General features: G+C 39.1%; 1 protein-coding gene across 1 annotated transcript in view; it reads right to left on the bottom strand.

Annotated features, from left to right (window-relative positions):
• Window positions 1–8969: 8969 nt before the first annotated feature.
• Window positions 8970–20682, bottom strand: part of LOC122805383 (coiled-coil domain-containing protein 89-like) — an 815327-nt gene continuing 803614 nt past the window's right edge. Inside the window, exon 7 of the mRNA XM_044075483.1 lies at window positions 8970–10614. Within this exon, the coding sequence (XP_043931418.1) occupies window positions 10528–10614 (87 nt within the window). The 3' untranslated portion in view covers window positions 8970–10527. The remainder of the gene's footprint in view (window positions 10615–20682) is intronic.

Raw genomic sequence — 20682 nt, 5'->3', positions numbered from 1 at the left:
CTACAAGATTTTTAGCATTGTTTATACATTATCCAAACATCTACTTCCATACGTAGAATTACATATAAGAGGTAGCTTTTTGTATTTTGCACCTAGTCTGGACAATCTTGTAGCATCTTTCACTGTTGTGGCAGAATTGTGATTGCCAGATTGAACCTTATTTAGTCATTTATTACAACATTACTGGAAAATGTCTCCATGGTGTTTTGCCTTAGTCTGTGGTAGATTTCCAATAGGCAGTATTGAATTCTGCACCAGTACTTTTTATAGTTGCACATGCCATCTTAAAGTTGTATTCCAGTGATCTGATGCTTTAATCTGTAGTGGGTTTGCAGTAGTGGCAGTATTGTGAATTCTGCTCCAGGATTTATGCTTCAGTACTTTGTACAGTTGTATATACCTGACTAAAGTTAAATTAGTGTTTTTCTGTTTATCTTGCTACTGTTTTTCCTCCTGTTCTGAGTCGCGCCTCCATCCCCCCCACTCCTATTGAGGTATTAAGCTTAATGTTTATGAAATTCTAAGCACAGGACTTGAGATCCAGTTTGAATTTTTTTTACCACCCCTTTCTTGTTGTGGTTTTAAAAAGCTATGTCTCTAGTTTCTGCCTGTTATGGTAATCTGACTGCCAAGGTCCCTTCCTCTTTTCTTTCATTGCTATTGTCTTTGTAACCTATTTAAGTACTTTCCCACCCATTACTTTCCATATATCCATAATACTAAGTGCCCACCCAGCAAACCAGTGTAGCACTTGAGTAAACCTCTTTTACAACAAATTGTCTCGCAATTTTTCTAGAGCTCCCATCTGCTTGGCATCCTAGCCTCAGTCCTACTCCATCCTTGGTAGATTAGAGATATATTTCATTGTTTGCACTTCAGTTAACTGTTTACAGTGCTGCTGCTTTATTTGTTGATGTTACCTTTAAATCATTCTAAAGGCCCCTTATACTTGAAATTGTCTTGTCAAGGTAGCTTAAGTTTTGCTGTAGCATGCAGGTGCAAGCAATATTTTTAGGTGCTATTACACCAAGAGGGCAACAGTGCCCTGTGCAAACACAAAATGCCCAGAAAGTAAATTTTATCTATAAACCTTCCCTTAGAACTGACACCTGTAACTTAGTGTGAGTAAAACAAAGCCATTATACAGAGATGAATTAAGAGCAGCTAGTTTGCACATTAAACAACACTATCAAATGTTATCACAATCAAACCTAGTGTAGTGCCAAACCTCAGAGATCACAAAAGGAGACCTCTGTATAACCCAGTCCATGACCTACAGTAGCCCATGCAAACCCAGGTCCGGACAACATGGATATGCAATTTCTGATGATCCACCTCAAAAATGAAATGAGGCACACAAGTACCAACCAGATACTCCAATTTATTAATACAATAAAACCAACAAAGTGATGTAAACAGTTAAGTGCTTTTATCCCCAAAAAAGACTTTTTCAAAACTGCTGCATGAATCAACTGTTACTTAAATAGCAGTCACTTGAAATTAGATTGTTAAAAAATTAATTTAACACTTCCAATAAAAACTACCCATAAAAATCTATCAACAGAAATACAAAATCTATCACCGCTAAATTATTTGAAACATTCCAGTTAATAAATAAATTCATATATAAATACATGACAATCAACCAAGAAATAAAATGCTGCTTGTATCTGAAAACACGTGTAATTGAAGTATGTTCATTAATACCAGGAAAGTATGTGCCTAACCATAGTTGCCACAATAATTCTTGCTTCGCTAAAAAGTCCTTCCAAGGAATGGCTTGCTCTGAATTATCTACCTTCTCTAAAATTAAAAATACAAAATTTAAAAATTTTTACTAAGTAAAGAGTGCTTGAAAAGAGCATCGTTGCCATTACCTTTGGAAATATCCTGACAATGCTCATAAATTTTTTTCAATCTCCGCTTGGTTGTACCTACGTTAAATGCATCACAAGAGGCATATTCACTTAAATATACAACTGCTTGGGTGTTACAATTGAATCTACCTGGACATATTATACTTCTGTTACAATTAACCACAAAGGTATGCCTACTGACGAGAATATATCGACATTGCTTGCATCTCCCACATTTATTCATTTTACATTTAGCCTTGTCATATGTGGGGGGGGGGGGGGGCTGATTTCTAAAAGTTTGTCCCTCTAATAAAAATGACTTTGGGAATGAATACTAGTTTCACTAGCATATGTTCAGTAAAACTTCTTTTCCAATTTTTAATCAAATTATTTTTAATAATACTGCATCATTAGTGAAGGTACAAATAAAAGCCTTTGACAGACTATCACCATATGTTGTATTGTTGACACACAACCATATCTTATCTAACAATATAGGTTTATATTTATTATTTCTCACTGCACAAGCCTTGACTTTGCAGCTATCAATAATCTCTACTGTTTACCCTCTAAGAACATATCCTTAAGTTTAAGCCTCTCAAAATTAAAAAAAAATGAATCATCCAAAATAATTCTAAACAGCCTGATCATTTTCCCATGAAAAAATGCTTTTTCTCCTGGTGAGTAGAATGACCACTTGATCATGTGGGAGGCTGCTGCACACCCCCAAGTGTAATGTCTTCTCTGGTAAGGTCAGACTGCAAAATGGTCTCCTTTCAAGTAAAAATAAAACCTGGAACCCCAGCTAACCCTGGAATATTCAGAAACTACTCTAAGGTGAACTTCTTACTATTAAGTGATAACCTGGCAAAATTTCAAGCCCCCATAAAGCCTGAGAACACTGCTGCCTATGTGGAACTGTTCACAGAAACCCTATACAAGCACGTTAATAGCTGCATAGAGGCAGCTGTACCCACCAGGAAGAAGTACACAACCAACTAAAAAAAAAGCCACCCCTGGTAGAATCACAACATCAACAATCCGTATAACAGAATGAGGAAAGTCAAGGCAGAAATTAGGAGGTGCAGCATCCAGGAGGACAAAAGCACATTCATCAAACTAAATAAACAACCCAGAGGACAAATAAAGTCTACCAAAGCCAAATTCTAGGTAAATTTGGCCTCCTAGGCCAAGGACAACTATAAAGCATTCTTTAGCTATGTCCGCAGCATCAAAGGCAATACACAATGGTGTACAGAGTTCATTGTTAATGCAGCCACCCATACTGAGTCAGAAGATATAGCAAACCTACTGGCTGCCAAATTCAGCTCCATATTTATCTTTCTCCCCATCAACATTCCCTCTGGAAATACCATCAAATATAACTCCCCCCTATATCATTATGGAACAGGTCCTGAATGCTCTCTCTAAGGCCAAGAAAACTGCATCAGTGACCCCAAACAAAATCCCAGAATGCCTTCTTAATAGCATGAAACATGACCTATCAGACCCACTGAAATTGGTACTCAGCTGTAGCCTCCAAACAGGCTTTGTGCTTCACAAATGGAGAACAGCAGCAGTCATCCCTCTGCACAAAGGTGGGCCATCCATAGACCCAGGAAACTACAGACACACAAATCTCACTTTTTCATATGCAAAGCCATGGAAAGTATTATCATGGAAATGATCAGTAATGACATTGGAAAGCTCCAGACACTGGACCCAACCCAGTCTGGTTTCGTCAAGGGCAGGTCATTCCTACTCAACCTGGTAGACTTCTTTGAGAAGGTCACCAAAGCAATGGATAGGGACAAAATGATTCACACTGCCTACCTTGACCTGGCCAAGGCATTTGACACAACACCCCACTTCGGGCATTCTTGACAAACTCAAGAGGTTAGGTATAAATCTTTATGTCATGTGGTGGACAGACAGTTGACTCATGGACAGGACCCAAGAAGTTAGAAATGGGAAGTCCACCTCTACAAAGAGGCTAACCATAACTAGAGTCCCTCGGGGACTGGTCCTGGGAATGCTCCTTTTTGGCATTTGCTTCTGTGAAGTCAAGGCCAATGTCAGTAGCCTCTTGCTGACCAAATTTGCAGATGATTGCAAATTAGGAGCGGTCATAGAATCCCCGCTGATGCAAATGTTCTCTAGGAAGGGCTGACACAAACAAATAACTGGTGTTAGAGACATGAACTAAAACTAAATGCCAATAAATATATAATTGATTCATGGACTAAAACTAAATGCCAAGAAATGTATAATAGTATCCGTCAAGAAGTCATCCACCCTGGTAACTATCATATTGAGAACACACCCTTAAGGGTTGACCCAGTAGTCAGGGACTTGGGGACACCCACAGACAGTAGTCTAGCCTTTGACCACCAAATGTCTACAGTAGTGAGGAAATCATTCTAAGTTGTGCAACTTATAAATGAAGGTATGGCATCTAGGTCCAAGAAAGTCAATGTTTCACTGTATTTGCCATTAATCAAATCTGTCATTGAGTACAGTGCCCCCCTTGGTATCTACCTAACTGGGCACATCATCAAACAGTTGGAATGTCCAGAGAGGTTCCTTACTAAAAGGATACATGGCATAAGTAGCATGTCCTGTGTGGACCTACTCAAGGGTGGATCCCTCTGTTCTGTCTCTTACAGGCTGCTGAGGGTAAATCTATGCCTGGCATACAAGGCATTGTCAGAACCCACCCCGATGGATCTCCTGCATGTCCCCAAAACAAACAGCACCAGAATTACTCATTCTAAAGACTTAAACCTTGCCTGTAATATAAATGGGCCATGCTCTAGACAGAGGTATGTATCCCAGAGATTTCCTCTTCTCTGGAATAGCTCCCATCCATGTGAAGCAGAGTTCCTCCCTAACCCAATTCAAGTATAACTTGGACAACTGACACAGGAAGCCTGTAAATGGTTCATCTTCCAGGTCCCTACTTGTAAATTTTCATCTCCCAAGACCCTGCTTACACTTATCAATGGTTCCAGAACTTGTGAGAGCTTTGGGATGCATGCCTAGGCTTAAAAAGGCCCTTCTGGTCTTTGGCCTAGTAAACTCCTATGAACCTTTGAACCCACATTTCGAAATACCAAGGAAACACCTAGCTCAGTGAAAGGAGAAGGATAAGTTGATAACAGACGATAAGCTATGAAAGACTCACTGCTGAAATTATGCAACCTTTCTTCCTAGGTTGCAAACCACTCTGTCAGATGTAGCTATGATGCTGTTGATGCATCTTGTAGGACTGTAGCATTGGGATTAATGATAAGGAGACATTCCTGGTAAGGGGACAGCCTTCCTGCCAAACCTTGTTAAAGCTCAACTTCTCAACGTTCTGAGTAAGAAAGGAGTTGCTTTTTGACCTGCCCCAGGATGGGTGTTTAAAAGCTGTAGAAGAGGGGCAAGGCTATGCAGTAAGTGAAATAGTAGTTTCCCTACCATGACCCAATTTATAGCTGAAACCATACTATAACAACCTGATCTTCTTCCCAGAGGCAGGGTAAAGGAAAAGTACAGCAGAACCCACCACAACGAAAAAGAAGGTCAAGACCACAAAGGGAAGACCTGGAGATCCCTCGTGCCAAGGCCCTGAGAGGAACAGCTATGACTCAGCAGTGCTCTTCCTTCTTCACTCTCTAAAACCTTACTCCAACCCTTCATCCCTTTAACTCACCTACCCTACCATACCCACAAACCAAAAATGTTTTAAAATAGTGGGTAAAAAAATCACAACTACAATTTGGGTGTTAAAATCATAGCTCAAGGGTACAGCAAAAATCTTGGGAATACCCTAGACAGCAAAGCCATTTCATAACACTACTACTGTAAGATCTTATGTGGCAAGGCGTCACAGAGACAGAACACCTCAACCAGAGGAAAACAAAGGGTTTTGTTCAGGATTGTTCCTGGCAACAAGAAAAGACATAACTGAAGGCCATTTTTTGACCTATCAAAACTAAATAAGTTGTTAAACAATAGAACGTTCAGAACATTAACCTTGCAAGCTCTCCTGCCTCTCCTCCTTCCCTCAGCTTTCTTGGTAATGCTGACCCTGAAACATGCATACTTCCACATACCCACAGCCAAAACAGACAAACAGTATTGTGGGTTCAAAGCAGGGGAATCTCATTTCCAATATGCATCCCTGCCCTTTAGTTTATTTATTGCACCCATGCATTTACAACATGCCTGGCTCCAGTAAATGCCTATTACAGAACCAAACGGATTTCCATCTACATATAAGGGCATCAAATCTAGAAGAGACCCAGATAGTCTTAGACTCTGGAAATCTCTGTAGACTTTTCAAAATCCTAACTCTTTAGCAAATATTGTTCCTGGGAGCATGGATAGACACTTTCAGTCAAAAAAGTATTTTTTGCAAGAAGAGAAAGTGAAATTTCTGAGCCAAATACTTCAATTCCATGTCACAACTCCCTAACTTCACAACAAGGGAGTCTTTTAAAGATACTGCAATGCACAACCTCTATCATAGTGTTGAATAATAGAGGGCCTAGAGTAGAGACCTGGGAGACTGACTGTTAAGGGAGAGAAAGAATAGATTTCATTTTGCCATTTAATAGTATGTTGTCTGCAGAACAAGTAATTGTCAAAACAGGTGAGTATGGGTATATCTAGACCTAATGAAGACAGTTTTTGTAGATGTTTCATGTATGAAACTCTGTCAAAAGCCTTAGGTAGGTCAAGGAAGACTGTATAGTCTACGTTCCCCTAATTCCTGTTTTAATTTACAATGGTAATGAAGTGATGGAGAACCGTAGTAGTGCTATCATTAGGGCGGCAACCATGCTGTTTTGGAGACAGACGATTATTTTCTGAAATCAAGGAGATTATCTGTGTATGGTTACATTTCTCAAAGACTTTTGAGAGAGGAGATAGAATGGCTTATTGTGTATGGAAAGGTAGTAAAGTGAAAATTACACATTTATTGAGCAAGGATATAGAAATACTAATGCTAGAGAGGTGAAAGCAGTATAATGGGATGAGCAGGAGACAGAAATATTGTCAAAAATGAGATGAGAGATAAATATTCATCTGTACATAGTATATAAGAGGAGACTGGTGGGATGAATGGAAGAGTGAGTTCTGCTAATGATTTGCTTACAGATACTGAAAGAGTGGCCAGAGTAGGTGTGGATATTAAAGCAAAGCAAAATGGGAGGGAGAAAGGGAATTGAGGGACTGGTTATCATGAATAATAGGTGTACGTGAGTAGTATAATGCTAGAGTAAGGGGGTATGGGTGGAAATTGGGGCTAGAGTAGGGGAGCAAAAAAAGCTGAGAGCAGTGAAACTGAGCATAGTGGAGCGTACCCAACCTCAGAGGCCTTTTATTACAGAAAGCAGCTGGTGTTCAGCAATTAGCATGGAAACACATAGTGAAAGTTTTTTTTTAATTACTGAATGCAGACACAAAGAAGGTAAGGTTAAGAAGTAGGTTTATACAGTGTAAACTAATAGCCAAGTGAATGGCAGAATCTGATTAGGTAAGCTGCTTGTTTGGTTGTGGGGTCTCAGCTACATTCCAGTGCAGAGCAGGGACTTATCTGACCAGTATAAGTCAATATGCAGCTAGGTTCTTCATTTTAAACCTGCTTACACTGCACAGTGGCAACAATTCTCAGTTGGTTGCTGCTCACAGGTACAGCTTTTGCCAGGGCCAGTTTGCAGTGATGTGACTTATGGCAAAGCTTCTACTATTTAATGAACAGAGAATGAGGACCACTTTGAAATCCATTGACTCTGAAAGGAAAGAAAATAAACAGAAGGGAACACAGTGTATAAAAGTAAGGTCAAAAATGGGTATAACAGAAGGTGTACTGATGGAAAAACACAGTGGTAAAATGTATAGAGCTATATAAAGCAAATTATCAGAACATAGCACTGCATCACTAAGCAAATTAGAAAACCATTAGTGAGAAAATATCACTGATGGATACAGCATCACCATACATATGGTGAGGGTTAAGGTTTCTTCTAATAGTAGGTAACTTGAAAAGTACGCACAGCATGGGCTGAAGTAGTGGTGTCCCATTGCTTACTTCTTCCTAATAAAACCTGGGTGATGTTTGCTTCTTGCACTCAGACATAAGATGTTTATTAACTCCAGAAAACAACCTGTGGAATGATTACACAGCATACTATAAGTAACCACTGCCGTGTGTGTGTGTGTGTGTGGGGGGGGGGGGTAGCAGGTAAGGCCATTTCCTGTATCAATAACTAGCCTTATAAGGGACCTAGTCTGCTTAAAGCATGCAAAAAAATCCATAATCTACAGCCTTATACTCATCCTCATCTTAACTAGATAAAGGAAGTGGTCTCTTTATTTATTAGCAGAAACACAGGAAGAGTATGGATGTTGACTGTTAGCTTTTAAAGATTCCTAAAAAGTATCATAAAGTGGTGGGAGACTCCTTTCATATTTTGGGGCCTTATCATTTATCTGTAGCTCTTCTTTGGAGATGAGGGATCCCTTGCAGGACAGCTGAAAAATTCTCCACAAAATGTCATGTCTGCAAAAAGAGATTGGAATCCTAAGAACAGGAAGAATATCTACTTGGGTCATGTAAAAGTCCTCCACTTCAATGGAAAAGACAAAGGATTGGAGTGATTTTCTGTTCCATTTTACTATCTCAAACCTTCATGAATCCATGTAGAGGTTCAAATCCATGTGTTTTATTCACAAATTCATGTTGTCCCCATGATGGTACAGACTGACATTGGTGGTTTCTTTCACATGGCTGTCTCTTGCAATACGTTAAAATATTCTCAATGAAATGTTTTATTGTCAAAAGAAGGGTGAGGGACACATAGGATACCACTGATTTTCATTTTTGAAGAAAACTGATTCTTAAACTGAGCTGTTTTATTTTTCTTCTTGATTTTTTGATTTTGATACTTTCTTAAAAATGTTTTTAGAAGCAGAAAAATTCCATACTACTTGGTTAGGGGTCTTAATAATACCTCTTTCTGGCCTGCTTTAGGTTTTTTTTTTCCATTTTTCTTCCAGATTTGAATAGGTCTTATTTGCCTTTCCCCGGGTCTGGAAAAACAAGACACATTGTCAAAGAAAAAATGCGACCCCAGATTTATTAGCTGTTTTATTAAAGTTTACTATGAAAATGTTAAAGCACAACAAGTTGAACACAAAAATCCTGAGATCATAAAATCTCAATGGCACACACCAATGATTTGCTTATCAAAAGAAAACATAATCAGTATAGCACAATCATTGTCACTGCAGTCAGTATGGGGAGTCTGAATCATGACTGGTTTGTTGTGACCTTTGTTTAATGTTTGTTCGTTTTAAATTCTCTCTTTTCACAAATGCATATTCACTGATACCACACACATTACAAATACACACACACAGTTAAACCACATAGCAGTCAGCACTCACCTCAAAGAAACAAAACAAGGCAAACCCATTTCTAATACAGAGGTAAGCTCTCCACCTCATAGCTACCCCTGCAACCCCAAACATTATGTAACCAGCTCTGACATCACACTTACTTTGGGGTATGTGTTGTTCAGGACACAGAGTCACACAGTCACCCATCTTGGACAACATGCACACATGCAAATGCAGATAAACACACACTGGTTCACAATACTCACAACTGTAACCCACAACCCATACTTGCAATCACCTAATGCACTCAACCAATCAAGCACAATGACCCACATTGCATGTTCTAGATCACAAGTACCACAAGTGATCTATCCCACACCAGCCTTTCATTAATTTACTCACTCATTTATGTTTATCAGTCCTACAGGACAAACCGCTACCAGGACATGCATAAGCCATGAGCATTCAAACACTGACCCCACGGCAGTCCTTCAATCACTTACTAAACACACGCACACATATTCAATCTCGCTCAGAAAAACACACAAACCCCCAACCAACCCACTTATTTACACTTCCAAAACATTCTCACTAATGACTTCTTACCCACAATCACATCACTAAGATAGGTCCTGTAAATGTCTTATATAGTAACAACCAGTTAATACATGAGACGCAGAAACACAAGCAATCCAGAGTGTGTACACTGGTACTGTAAATACATACTTGACAAGTGTACATTTTTAAGAAGTATGTCACGTGGTGCAAGTTTCTGCAAGAACATAGATGACACTTATTTTTCCCTAATTTGGACCGTCACATTTCAGTGCATGTTATTACAAGCTGATGCTTTTGACTCAACGTATAGCTCAAAAGTGTCTATAATCTCAATTACTAAATGAATGAAAAAATAACTAAATATGTCATAGTTAAACCCTGACAGTGCTTAGCACAGCTACAAGGCAATTCATGAAGCCTTTACCACAACAGGCCACCATATGGTACCTTTAGTGAACAATATATCCATTAAAATGAATAAGAATGCTTTGTCTACATCTACAGTTATAACACAGATGTGAAAAAAGGTCTGACACAATCATTTTTTAAATGGCATAGTGTTCCTAAACAGAAAGTAGCAGAATGACAGTTCATCACTAACTTTACATTTATTGGAATCATGAGGACATTATTTCACAGCAATAATGTATAAGCAGTAGTACATAATGTTAATATGACACGCACTGTTTACAAAATCAAGAAAGTTCAGCTTCACAAAGAGTCATCTAATAAGATGACGCAATTTGGCATTTAACTCCTTCTCTTTTGTCAACAAATCCATGCTGTGTGTCTTGTAAGCTTCAAACTCCTGCAAACAAAGCAAATATAAATGAGAGATTTTATCAGTGTATTTTTTGTAATAATTTTCATTAAACAGTTTTGTTTTAACTAATATTAACTTCACTGCTTATGAAACTTTTATATTTTTCACCCTGAAAAAGTACTACACACAAATAATAATTACAAGGCTTGAAGTGAACACGATGCTACTATAGATGATTCTGTGAGAACAAAAATCCACCAGTTTTAAATCGAAAGCCATTCAGCCTAAAAAAAAAAATGAAAAATACTTTTTGCGATCACCAAAGAAGTCTTTTTTTTTTACTGGGGGCAAGCCCTATACACATACCCTTACGCCCCCAACTTATATACAGCAACTATGAGGTCACACAACAGTGTGGGAAGTGCAACCTCAAAGATCACTGAAAGTTGATTTTGGTCATTATACTAACCAAATGGCATTCAATTTAAAATCTTTCTGTAATTTGACATGTTCCCATTTGATCTTGAGAAATGTGCTCTCATAAAATAATAACAGTGAGAACAGGCCCCATCATACATTAAGTATGCTTGAATGTGCACTTTGTTCTTAGCTTCAGAGCCAATTATTCCAGTGCACACCTTCCTAGAGTCAGTCCTCTTATACATAGCCTGAATGGCATGAATTTAGACGTGACATTCCTGACAGACACTACTAAGATAATTCTTTTACATGTGATCAAGGTAAATGACTTTAGCAGGATGCTGAACTTGAATTAAATTCAGAACAAAGTACTAACACCATAACCTATGAAAGCCTTTATACAGGGTGGGGAGTGTGGAGAGGGTAATTAATGTAGGGCAGGAATGTATTGCTATATAACACAATCACCATAATTTACTGTTGTGTGAAGCTTTTGCCAAACAGTAGGTATTCATTATAGTCTTTTTTTTTCTCAGTTCTTTATTTTTGGGTTTTGTCATTCCAAAATAAATATATGCCCAGACGTTTTTTTTTTTTTTTTTAACAAATCTTTATAATACCATCACAATCTTTAAAACAGAAACACCAAATTACCAGTGAACAATACTGACTAACCATAATTACCCTTTCATACATCAAATTTTAAATGATGTCTACAGTAGATGTAAGCAGATTTAGAATTTCATTGTAATAACAGCAATTTTTGTCTCTAAAACCTTATGATATTCTAAAATCTAAAACTAAAATAAGATCCATGCTCAGAGGTACGAGCACTCACCAAACCACAAATTAAAATTTGAGGATTCAGGCTCAGTCTATCACTGATTCTCCTTTCTTTGTGTAAAACTTTTAACTGGCATATAAACATCAACTTGTCTTTAGTAGGTAGAGCTATGATTTTTTTTTTCATTTTTAGATTATAGATATTTTTTGCTAGCAATACCAAATTATCTTGCAATACCACTTTTTTTTTTTTTAATCAGACTTGTTTATCAAAAGATGAAAGTAAGAAAACGTATGGATCAATCTGGATATTCCCTGGCCACAACTTTTGGGTCCTTTTTAAAAGCCTCTGGTTTATTACAAGACAAATATGGGTGCCAAAGACCCCTCATTACACCACTGGCAATTTGGAGATACTGCTGGGAGCAAACTATGAAGTCCTGACAGTACATACAAGTATTTGTAAAAGGCATTATAACCCAAAGAACCTATACTTTGATTTAGTAATTTGTCTTTGGTATACTCAAGATCACTACCACCACTGTTGCAGGATCTATGGTACCTCCTATACCGAGCCAACAGATATTGCCAATATACTGGCCGACAGATTCACTGCCAACTTTACCCCTCCCCCGAAGGACCAATCGCGATACCAGGAGATTGCTAGGCACCCAGTATTACTGCTGCACAGGTTAAAACAGCACTGTCCAAGGCCAAGAATACAACTTCTATGGGACCTGACATTATCCCTGGCTGTGTTCTACTTGAACTACAGAGTGAAATGGCACCTCACCTGTGTGCCCTGTTCAATCACAGCATCACCACAGGCTTTGTCCCTACCGAATGGCGCATCAGAGGAGCAACTACAGACCCTGGGAACTATCGCCCCATTAACCTGACGAGTCTGATATGCAAAGCTATGGAACGCATCATCATGGACCTACTAAACAAGGATATACGGAATTTCCAAACTCTGGATCCCACACAGTTTGGTTTTGTGAAGGGTAGATCATGCCTGCTGAACTTGGTCGACTTCTTTGAGTCAGTCACCAGAGCAGTGGATGAAGGCAAGGTGGTTCATACAACCTACCTTGATCTGGCCAAGGTTTTTGATACCACTCCCCACTCAGGAATCATAGAAAAACTCACTAAGCTAGGCATCAACCCCTATATCACTAGGTGGGTTGCAAACTGGCTCACAGGTAAAACCTACAGTGTGAAAGCAGCTGACTCCAAGTCAGACTGCTGACCAGTCACGAGTGGAGTCCCACAGGGTTCGGTCCTGGGTCCTCTCCTGTTTGGCATCTACTTCCCTGACATCCAGGCCAACAGGAAGGGACTCTGGCTGACAAAGTTTGCAGACGATTGCAAGTTAAGAGCTATTACTAACTCTCCAAGTGATGTTGACATCCTACAGAAAGGCCTCACTGAGACCAATGACTGGTGTCAGAACCATGGCCTTAAACTCAATGCCAAAAAATGTGTCATCATCACCTTTGGGAAAAACTCGGTTCCCATGAATTACCACATCGATGGTAGTCCACTAAACGCAGAAGGCGTCATAAGAGATCTGGGAACACAGTTTGACACCAACCTCTCTTTTGACCACCACATTGCCACTGTGGTCAGAAAGTCCACCTGTGTGGCACATCTCATTACTAAGGGTTTTGCATCCAGGAAGAATGAGGTCATTGTCTCCCTCTACTCTTCTCTCATTAGGCCAATCATCGAGTACAATGCTCCATTTGGCATGTACCTCACTAGACAACTGCAACAACTGGAGAGGCTGCAAAAGTACCTGGCATGACATCTGTGGGGTACGCCTGTGCCTGCCACCATAGTAACTCCATCAGCTGCACTAGGATACAGATGCAGGGAGAGATTGTTGATATTAAGTATGGTATTCAGGGTGGTCTGCAGTTGTTTAGTAGATTCCTGTGTGACCCAAAGTATCCACAGCTTGTTTGCTTAAGTCCCTTTGGAAGATGTCCAAGTGAGCTAGACAATTTAATGCCTTTAGGTCAAATGTGCTGAAGGCCTAGGCATGAGGCATGCTTTCTCATTCTGTCAACTGCCCTGGATTCTTTACTTGGGGGATATATAGCTGTTGATTCATCTGTGAGCTCATTTTTGGTGGCTGATACAGCATTCATCAAACCCACCACAGGATCTTTTCACCAAAACTACCTATCTTTAGGTGGGTGTAATATCTTGTCTGACTTCTGAGGAATAGCTTTGGCTGTGTCATATGTCTGCCATGCCCTCCTGGAAACATAATCTATGAGAATATCCACGAGGCACCACCTAAGAAGTACAGAATGCAGAGTGGTATACTTTGAAAAGCATTACTTGACCTAAGAGGGTGGTGCTGATGACCAAGATCCCTTCTGTTTCATCAATTCTAGGACTTCACCAAATGTGACATCTTTGGTAGAGGGGACAATAAGGAAATCTCTCTCTCTCATCCAAATCAGTATCTAATGTGACAGACTCCAAAAGTGAGTCGACATGTTTCCTTTTGCATAATCCCTACTTCAGGATCTTTAGTTGCGACTTACTGGAATCTCCAAAAGACTCAGCACGTGCTAGCTGTGAATCTCTAAATGATACAGCTCTGCCCTGCCTCTGTGAGTCTCAGTGAATGGATTGAAGAGGTGATAAAATGGAATCACAGGGTGGAGCCGGTAATGGTGGAAGTTCTGTCATTAACCTACAGTGGGAGACTATCATCCTCTCCACTGCTTTGAAAGAAGATCTTGAATCTGCATCAAGGGACTGCATCTTGAAACAGGCTCCTCACCCAATAAAGCAGAAGTGAGTGCTGCTGAAGAAGACAGCTCCAGCACCTAGAATTCAGAAGCCCTTAAGATGGAGACCAGAACAGTTGGCTCCAATTCTGATGAATCCAACATGGAAAATGATTCCAAAGGAGTAGCTACCAAGGATGGTGCTGAAACCTCAACACTGAGAACTCGGGTCTGAGAGCAACTCAATGCTGAAGGCATCAGAGCTGAGTGTGTTGGATGCATTATCACTGGTGCCAATGTAGAGGTACCTATGAGTGCCGATATGACAGGATCCATGTGAATAGTTTGTTCCAAAGCCACTAGTGCAGAAACTGACACTGGAGAAGAAATTAAAAGAGCTGACAGGTGGCTAACCTGATCCTCCATAGAGATACAGGGGAAAGGGATGACATCCAGTTCTACCTGCTTTTTCAAAAAGGCCCTAATCTAGTTTCCAATCCACTTCTGGTGTACTTCTGAAAGACTGTATTAATCTTATGGAGGTAGTAGAAAGAGGTTTAGAAATAATGAAACAAGACAACTCCTGTTTAGAGAAGTGTCTGTTGCCTGATTTGGAAGGTGATTTATCCCTGATTATTATGGTCTCCATAACTGGATATTTTCTCTTCAGTGCCAGAGGTGGGGAAGCTTCCCTTATCAGTATCTTGGACACATAAGATGGTCCTGGCTCATCATTCTTATGTTTCTTGAGATTCTTATCCTTTTCCTTCTTCCTTCTCTTATCTGCCTTGTCAGAGGCATATAGGAAAGCAATATTTTAATGGTTAACTTTTTTCTGTCTGCTAAGAAAATGGGACTAAATCCCTTGCAAACTGAACAATCTTTTAATGCTCTGGTAGGCAAAGTACACAAAGATCATGCCCATTTTGGGGTGGAATTTTATGCCCACAGCTACTGCACTTTTTGAATGTTGATTATCCATAACGTAAACAATAATAAATAAAAAAAAGATCTGTACCTACATACCAATTTATGTAAACAGACTGTAACCATTTTTTAAATGAAAGGTGATGCTAGGCCAACTGCTTAAGTGCCACTAAGAATCTCACGGACTTGAATATAAAGACAGAGATAAACAGAGAAGTTAACATAGCAAATACAATCAAAGAATGGTAATCTAATCAAAATTTAGTTACAGCTGTGAAATAAAATTAAAATAAAAACCTGAAATAAAGGAGCATTAAGATGCAAGTGATGGATTAATCTGTTCACAGTGGTGGCAAACAAGATCTGGAGGCAGAGGCTCTCAGGGGATTAAAGGGAAAGTTTTGGAAAGAGCTTGAAACATAAGAGTACTAGCTAATGGCCAGATCAGATCAGATGAGTGGCTCAGTTCCACAACAGTCAGACTGTATGGACCGATGGAAAAAGATCATATCTTTTGCCATCAGTGGAGCAACAAGTAGAGCACTCGTGTTTGGTACATAAGGCTGTGGGTTCTGTTCCCACACCAGGTAGATTGATTGCTAACACTGCAGTGTGTCATCCTTTCGATGAGATGTTAAACTGAAATCCCATCTGCTTGAGTTAGTGGTAGCTCAGGTGATGTAAAAGATTCCATGACACCTATCAAAAAGAGTAGGGGAAGTTTCCCCAATGCCCTGGCCAAATTTCTCCTAGCAGTGTAAATATCACCTCTCTGTGAAAACAGTCTGTTAGCCTAGTGGGACTAACCTGGATAACAAAAGATAAATACATTTACAACAAAAAAACGTTTTTTTGATAGTTTCATCCTTTAAAAAAAAACAATAATTGCCTAAATGTGAACTGATCCTTGTATTTTACACTGTAAATAGTCTCAAACTCCTGCCACATTATCAATTGATAATAAGGTATTAAATGTTTTAACTATATTGACAATAGGATTTTCACAAACTAGTTTAATATTATGCCCACCTCTTCTTCATTGTTCTGCGTTTTTTAAGAAGTTGATGTAAATTAACCAAGTCTGTTTTAGGTTTCTGAAAAGCCAAACAACCTGTCCTATTTTCTTCTGACTAATGAATTACAAGAGCCTTATTTCTTTTTCTGATAAAGAATCCAATTTCTTCCACTTCACAAAGCATTCATGTCTCTCCAGCTGTCCTTATTGAAAATGTTATGCAAATACTGTGTTTTTTTTTCTTCCCAATGCTGCTAACTTTAGGTATCTCCATGCTCACACCCACCTCTAGTTCCCATGCCTTGTCAGGCTCTATAGTGCAACCCACACCAGGAGGGTCTCCCTACCAAGACAGCACCATATGTACATAATCCACAGTTCCAGTCTAGGTTCTAGGGCTTGTACATACCAGCATTACAAAGCATGACAAACCAGTGAGGCATCATCATAGAGCAACCAGTGAGACATTTTATTTGTCCTAATTCCACCCCTTCACAGGTGCATACATTACATATGTCAGGCAGGCCATGGGGTGTAGCCTTGAGTGCATGCCCACTCAACCGTAGTGATAACTCCTCCTCCTCAGCATCCCCACCTACTCCAGTACAGCAGCCTGCTTTGAGCCCCAACCTCCACCAGGGCTCCAGAGGAGGATCCACCTCACATATATCCCCCCAACAATAGACTCACCCATCATGCCTCTCAACCTGGAAACATCAAAAATCTGGACAAAGATCCATGAAAAATAGGTAAAAATCTGTACGCTGATTAACATAACATTTGCATACATAATTATGTAACCCTAACCACTCCAATGGAATTGTGGGATACCAGCTTTCTAACGCAAACTGAAGAACAGATAATCAAAATATGGCCCCAGAGTGGTATCTCTCAGGGCTGGTCTAAGCTCCATCTAAAGTGCTCACTTCTGATATAAAACAAGACATGAAAAGCTGACTGAAACTTTACAGATAATAGGAAATTTAGGCTTTAGGAGTGATACCTAATGAGGGTTAGCTTTGCTTCGGAACTAAAAAGATTATGGGAAATAATATGAGAGATGGCAGCTCTAATCCTTCTAAATGCATGGTGATGCACTTACTTGGAGATTTGGAGTAAAGAGGCTGGAAAAGGACTAGAACTTGGGGCTGATTATTATATAAAGCCTGGTTTGTCAAGCACACAAGAGATGACAGCATAAAGGCAAGGCTGATATTGGAGAATACATCTAGGACTGCTGGGATAAGAAGTGTTATACTCCTCTGTAATGCATTATTGCTACTTGTAAGATCACAGCTGGAGTATGGTATGCAGTTCTGAGTAAGCTTAAAGTGGAGAAACAAAGAAACCCAATTAAAAGTTAACCAAGATGGAAGGGGTTGAGGGAATGTGTTATGTGACTGGAGGTTTAGGGATCCTAAATTGTTTTCTAAAAAAAGGAAGTAATTTATCCAAAGAGAGGAGTTTTTGTTATATTACCCCTAATAATATATATTCAAACACACACATCTGTATCTGTATATTTATATTACATATGTACACACACACACACACACACACACACACACACACACACACATATGTCTATTGACGTATACATACACACACACATATATATATATATATATATATATATATATACACACATACACACACAGTGTGTGTGTGTGTATATGGTTCCACTTCATATCATCGAATTATCATTTCATTGAATTGCAAACCATCGAGACCAAATCGTCGAAAACTCATTTCATCGAATCTCAAATCACTGAAAACTATGAAGCAACTACAAATAACATCCCAGACACTTTGTACTATGTGTATGCAGGGGGGGCAAGCCTCCCTGCACCCCACACCCCCCGTAATTAAATATACCAACTCCAAGGTTGCACTACAGTGGGGGAAAAAGGTAATTTCCTAACCCCACTGTATTGCGACCTTGGAGTTGGTATATTTAATTACGGGGTGGGAGCCCCACTTGGGGTGCAGGGGCTTGCCCCTGCATAAACATAGTAAAAACATTGTGGAATGTTATTTGTAGTTGCTTCATAGTTTTCAATGATTTGAGATTCGATGAAATGAGTTTTCGATGAAATGAGTTTTCGACGATTTGGTCTCGATGGTTTGCAATTCAATGAAATGATAATTCGATGATATGAAGTGGAACCATATATATATATATATATATATATATATATATATATATATATATATATATATATATAGAGAGAGAGAGAGAGAGATACACACACACAAAATTCAAGATAACATACTTCTTTATAAAAGACATCTATATATCTATCTACACACACACACACACACACACACACACACACCAGTAGGCACAGCTGCAAAGGCACTTAATTTAGACATAGAAAGTGCTATATCAGTGATTTAATTGTTAAATTCCCAAAAGCTAGCAATGTAAAATAGAAGCCAATATTAATGGTGGAAGATTGATGATGGAGGGAGAAAAAAAAACTAACATACTCCTGTTGTGTTCCAGTTTCAGTATATACCTAGAGAAACAAATATAGTATTATCTTTTGAACAAGCACTGTATAAATTCTAGTATGTCTATATTTATTTTACTAGTGGAGACCATTATCCTTTACATTTGTATTGAATGCTTGTTGTTTCATAATGAGCAATGACATTGAAAGGCGTATAACTCTTTCATTTACTATTAAAGTATTTTTCAGGTGAAAAAATATACATATCTTGCATTCTGTTAAACTTGCAATGCATTATGGGCACATCCGCATATACAAATAAATAATGTGCCTTTTTGCGTGCAGTTCCTTGTCAGTATATTAAGATAATACTGTAATTTCCTTACAATTTTAACAATGCCGCCTCCTCTTCCCCAAAAACATATGCACCCTGGTTGGAAAATCAGAACATCAGCAGTAACATACAGGAAGAACACAAATAACAATCAATGCAGCAAACCAAGCAAATGGGAAGGACTGGTGTTTTCAAAGAAAGCACCATAGCAATAATGATCCTATTGCAAATTACAATGCTGCTGGCCATAGACCCCAAGTTACCACTGTGTTATATAAATTCAAACGTGATGTCTTAGTTAAGCACATACCTCTCAACATCTTACCACAATAATTCAGGAGAGAGACAAAAATAATTGGGGGAGGCAAACAATTCAATTTCAAATTCAAAGACATAAGCAAAACTTCAGAAAGTAGAATTTACTTGACCCTCACTGATAGTCTGATACACGTAACACATTTGCAAAACAGTACTGACAGTTCTGACCGGGACACAACACACGAACTATTTATAATAAGTTCTTACTTTTTATTATGAGTCTGTGACTCAAAACACTGTATTTTCTTTATTTCTTTAACTTATTGTACCTGCTGGAAGTGGATGAGGAGCCCGGGGGAAGAAGAAGAAATATATTTTTTCATGATTGATGACTCTTGACCAGCTATTCACCGCCACATAGCTCTGGGTCCGGCGAAACTGATTTAGGACAGGGTTGCTTCCTGCCTGGCTAAGTTCTAAAAATCTAACCAAACAAATATTAACTGGAGGAGCCTGGGTTATTTCAATTAAAAAAAAAAAAAAAACTGTCTGACTGTGTCTGTCACTCTGACAGACTCTTCACATTGGGATGATCTGAGGATTCTGAAATCTGAGCTGCAGCAGCCAGTAAAATCAAGTGTGTGTGATGTGCACCACACACACACACACACACACACACACACACACACACACACACACACACACACACACACACACACACGTGTCTATAAATGTAAACAAACCCACTCCGACAGCCACACACACACACACACACACACACACACACACACACACACACACACACACACACACGTGTCTATAAACGTAAACAAACCCACTCCGACAGCCAAATTCCGACAGGCTGTCAGGCTGGTCACTAAGCTGACGTCATCGTGCATGCCTCTGCACGTGATGACATCAGCAAAAAAAAAAAAAAAAAAAAAGGTAGAAAAACATTAAAAAAAAAGCTGGGAAATTCGGGAATTAAGGGGTCCACTCGGAAACTCGTGGCACCCCATTATTTGAATCTCAAAACGGGTAAATACTGAGGAATTCTGTATGGTTGAGAGGTATGTCACCCATCCTTCCCTACTATGCTGTCAAGCTTCACAAGCCCGTACCTCTCAACTTCTTTGCGAAGGAAAGCTAAAAGTAACTGGTGATCAAAGGTCAGAA

Source organism: Protopterus annectens, chromosome 6.part1 (genome assembly GCF_019279795.1).
Source record: "Protopterus annectens isolate FY-2018-M chromosome 6.part1, PAN1.0, whole genome shotgun sequence".
In the NCBI taxonomy this organism is placed as follows: domain Eukaryota; kingdom Metazoa; phylum Chordata; order Ceratodontiformes; family Protopteridae; genus Protopterus; species Protopterus annectens.
This window is presented reverse-complemented; position numbering and strand designations above follow the sequence as displayed.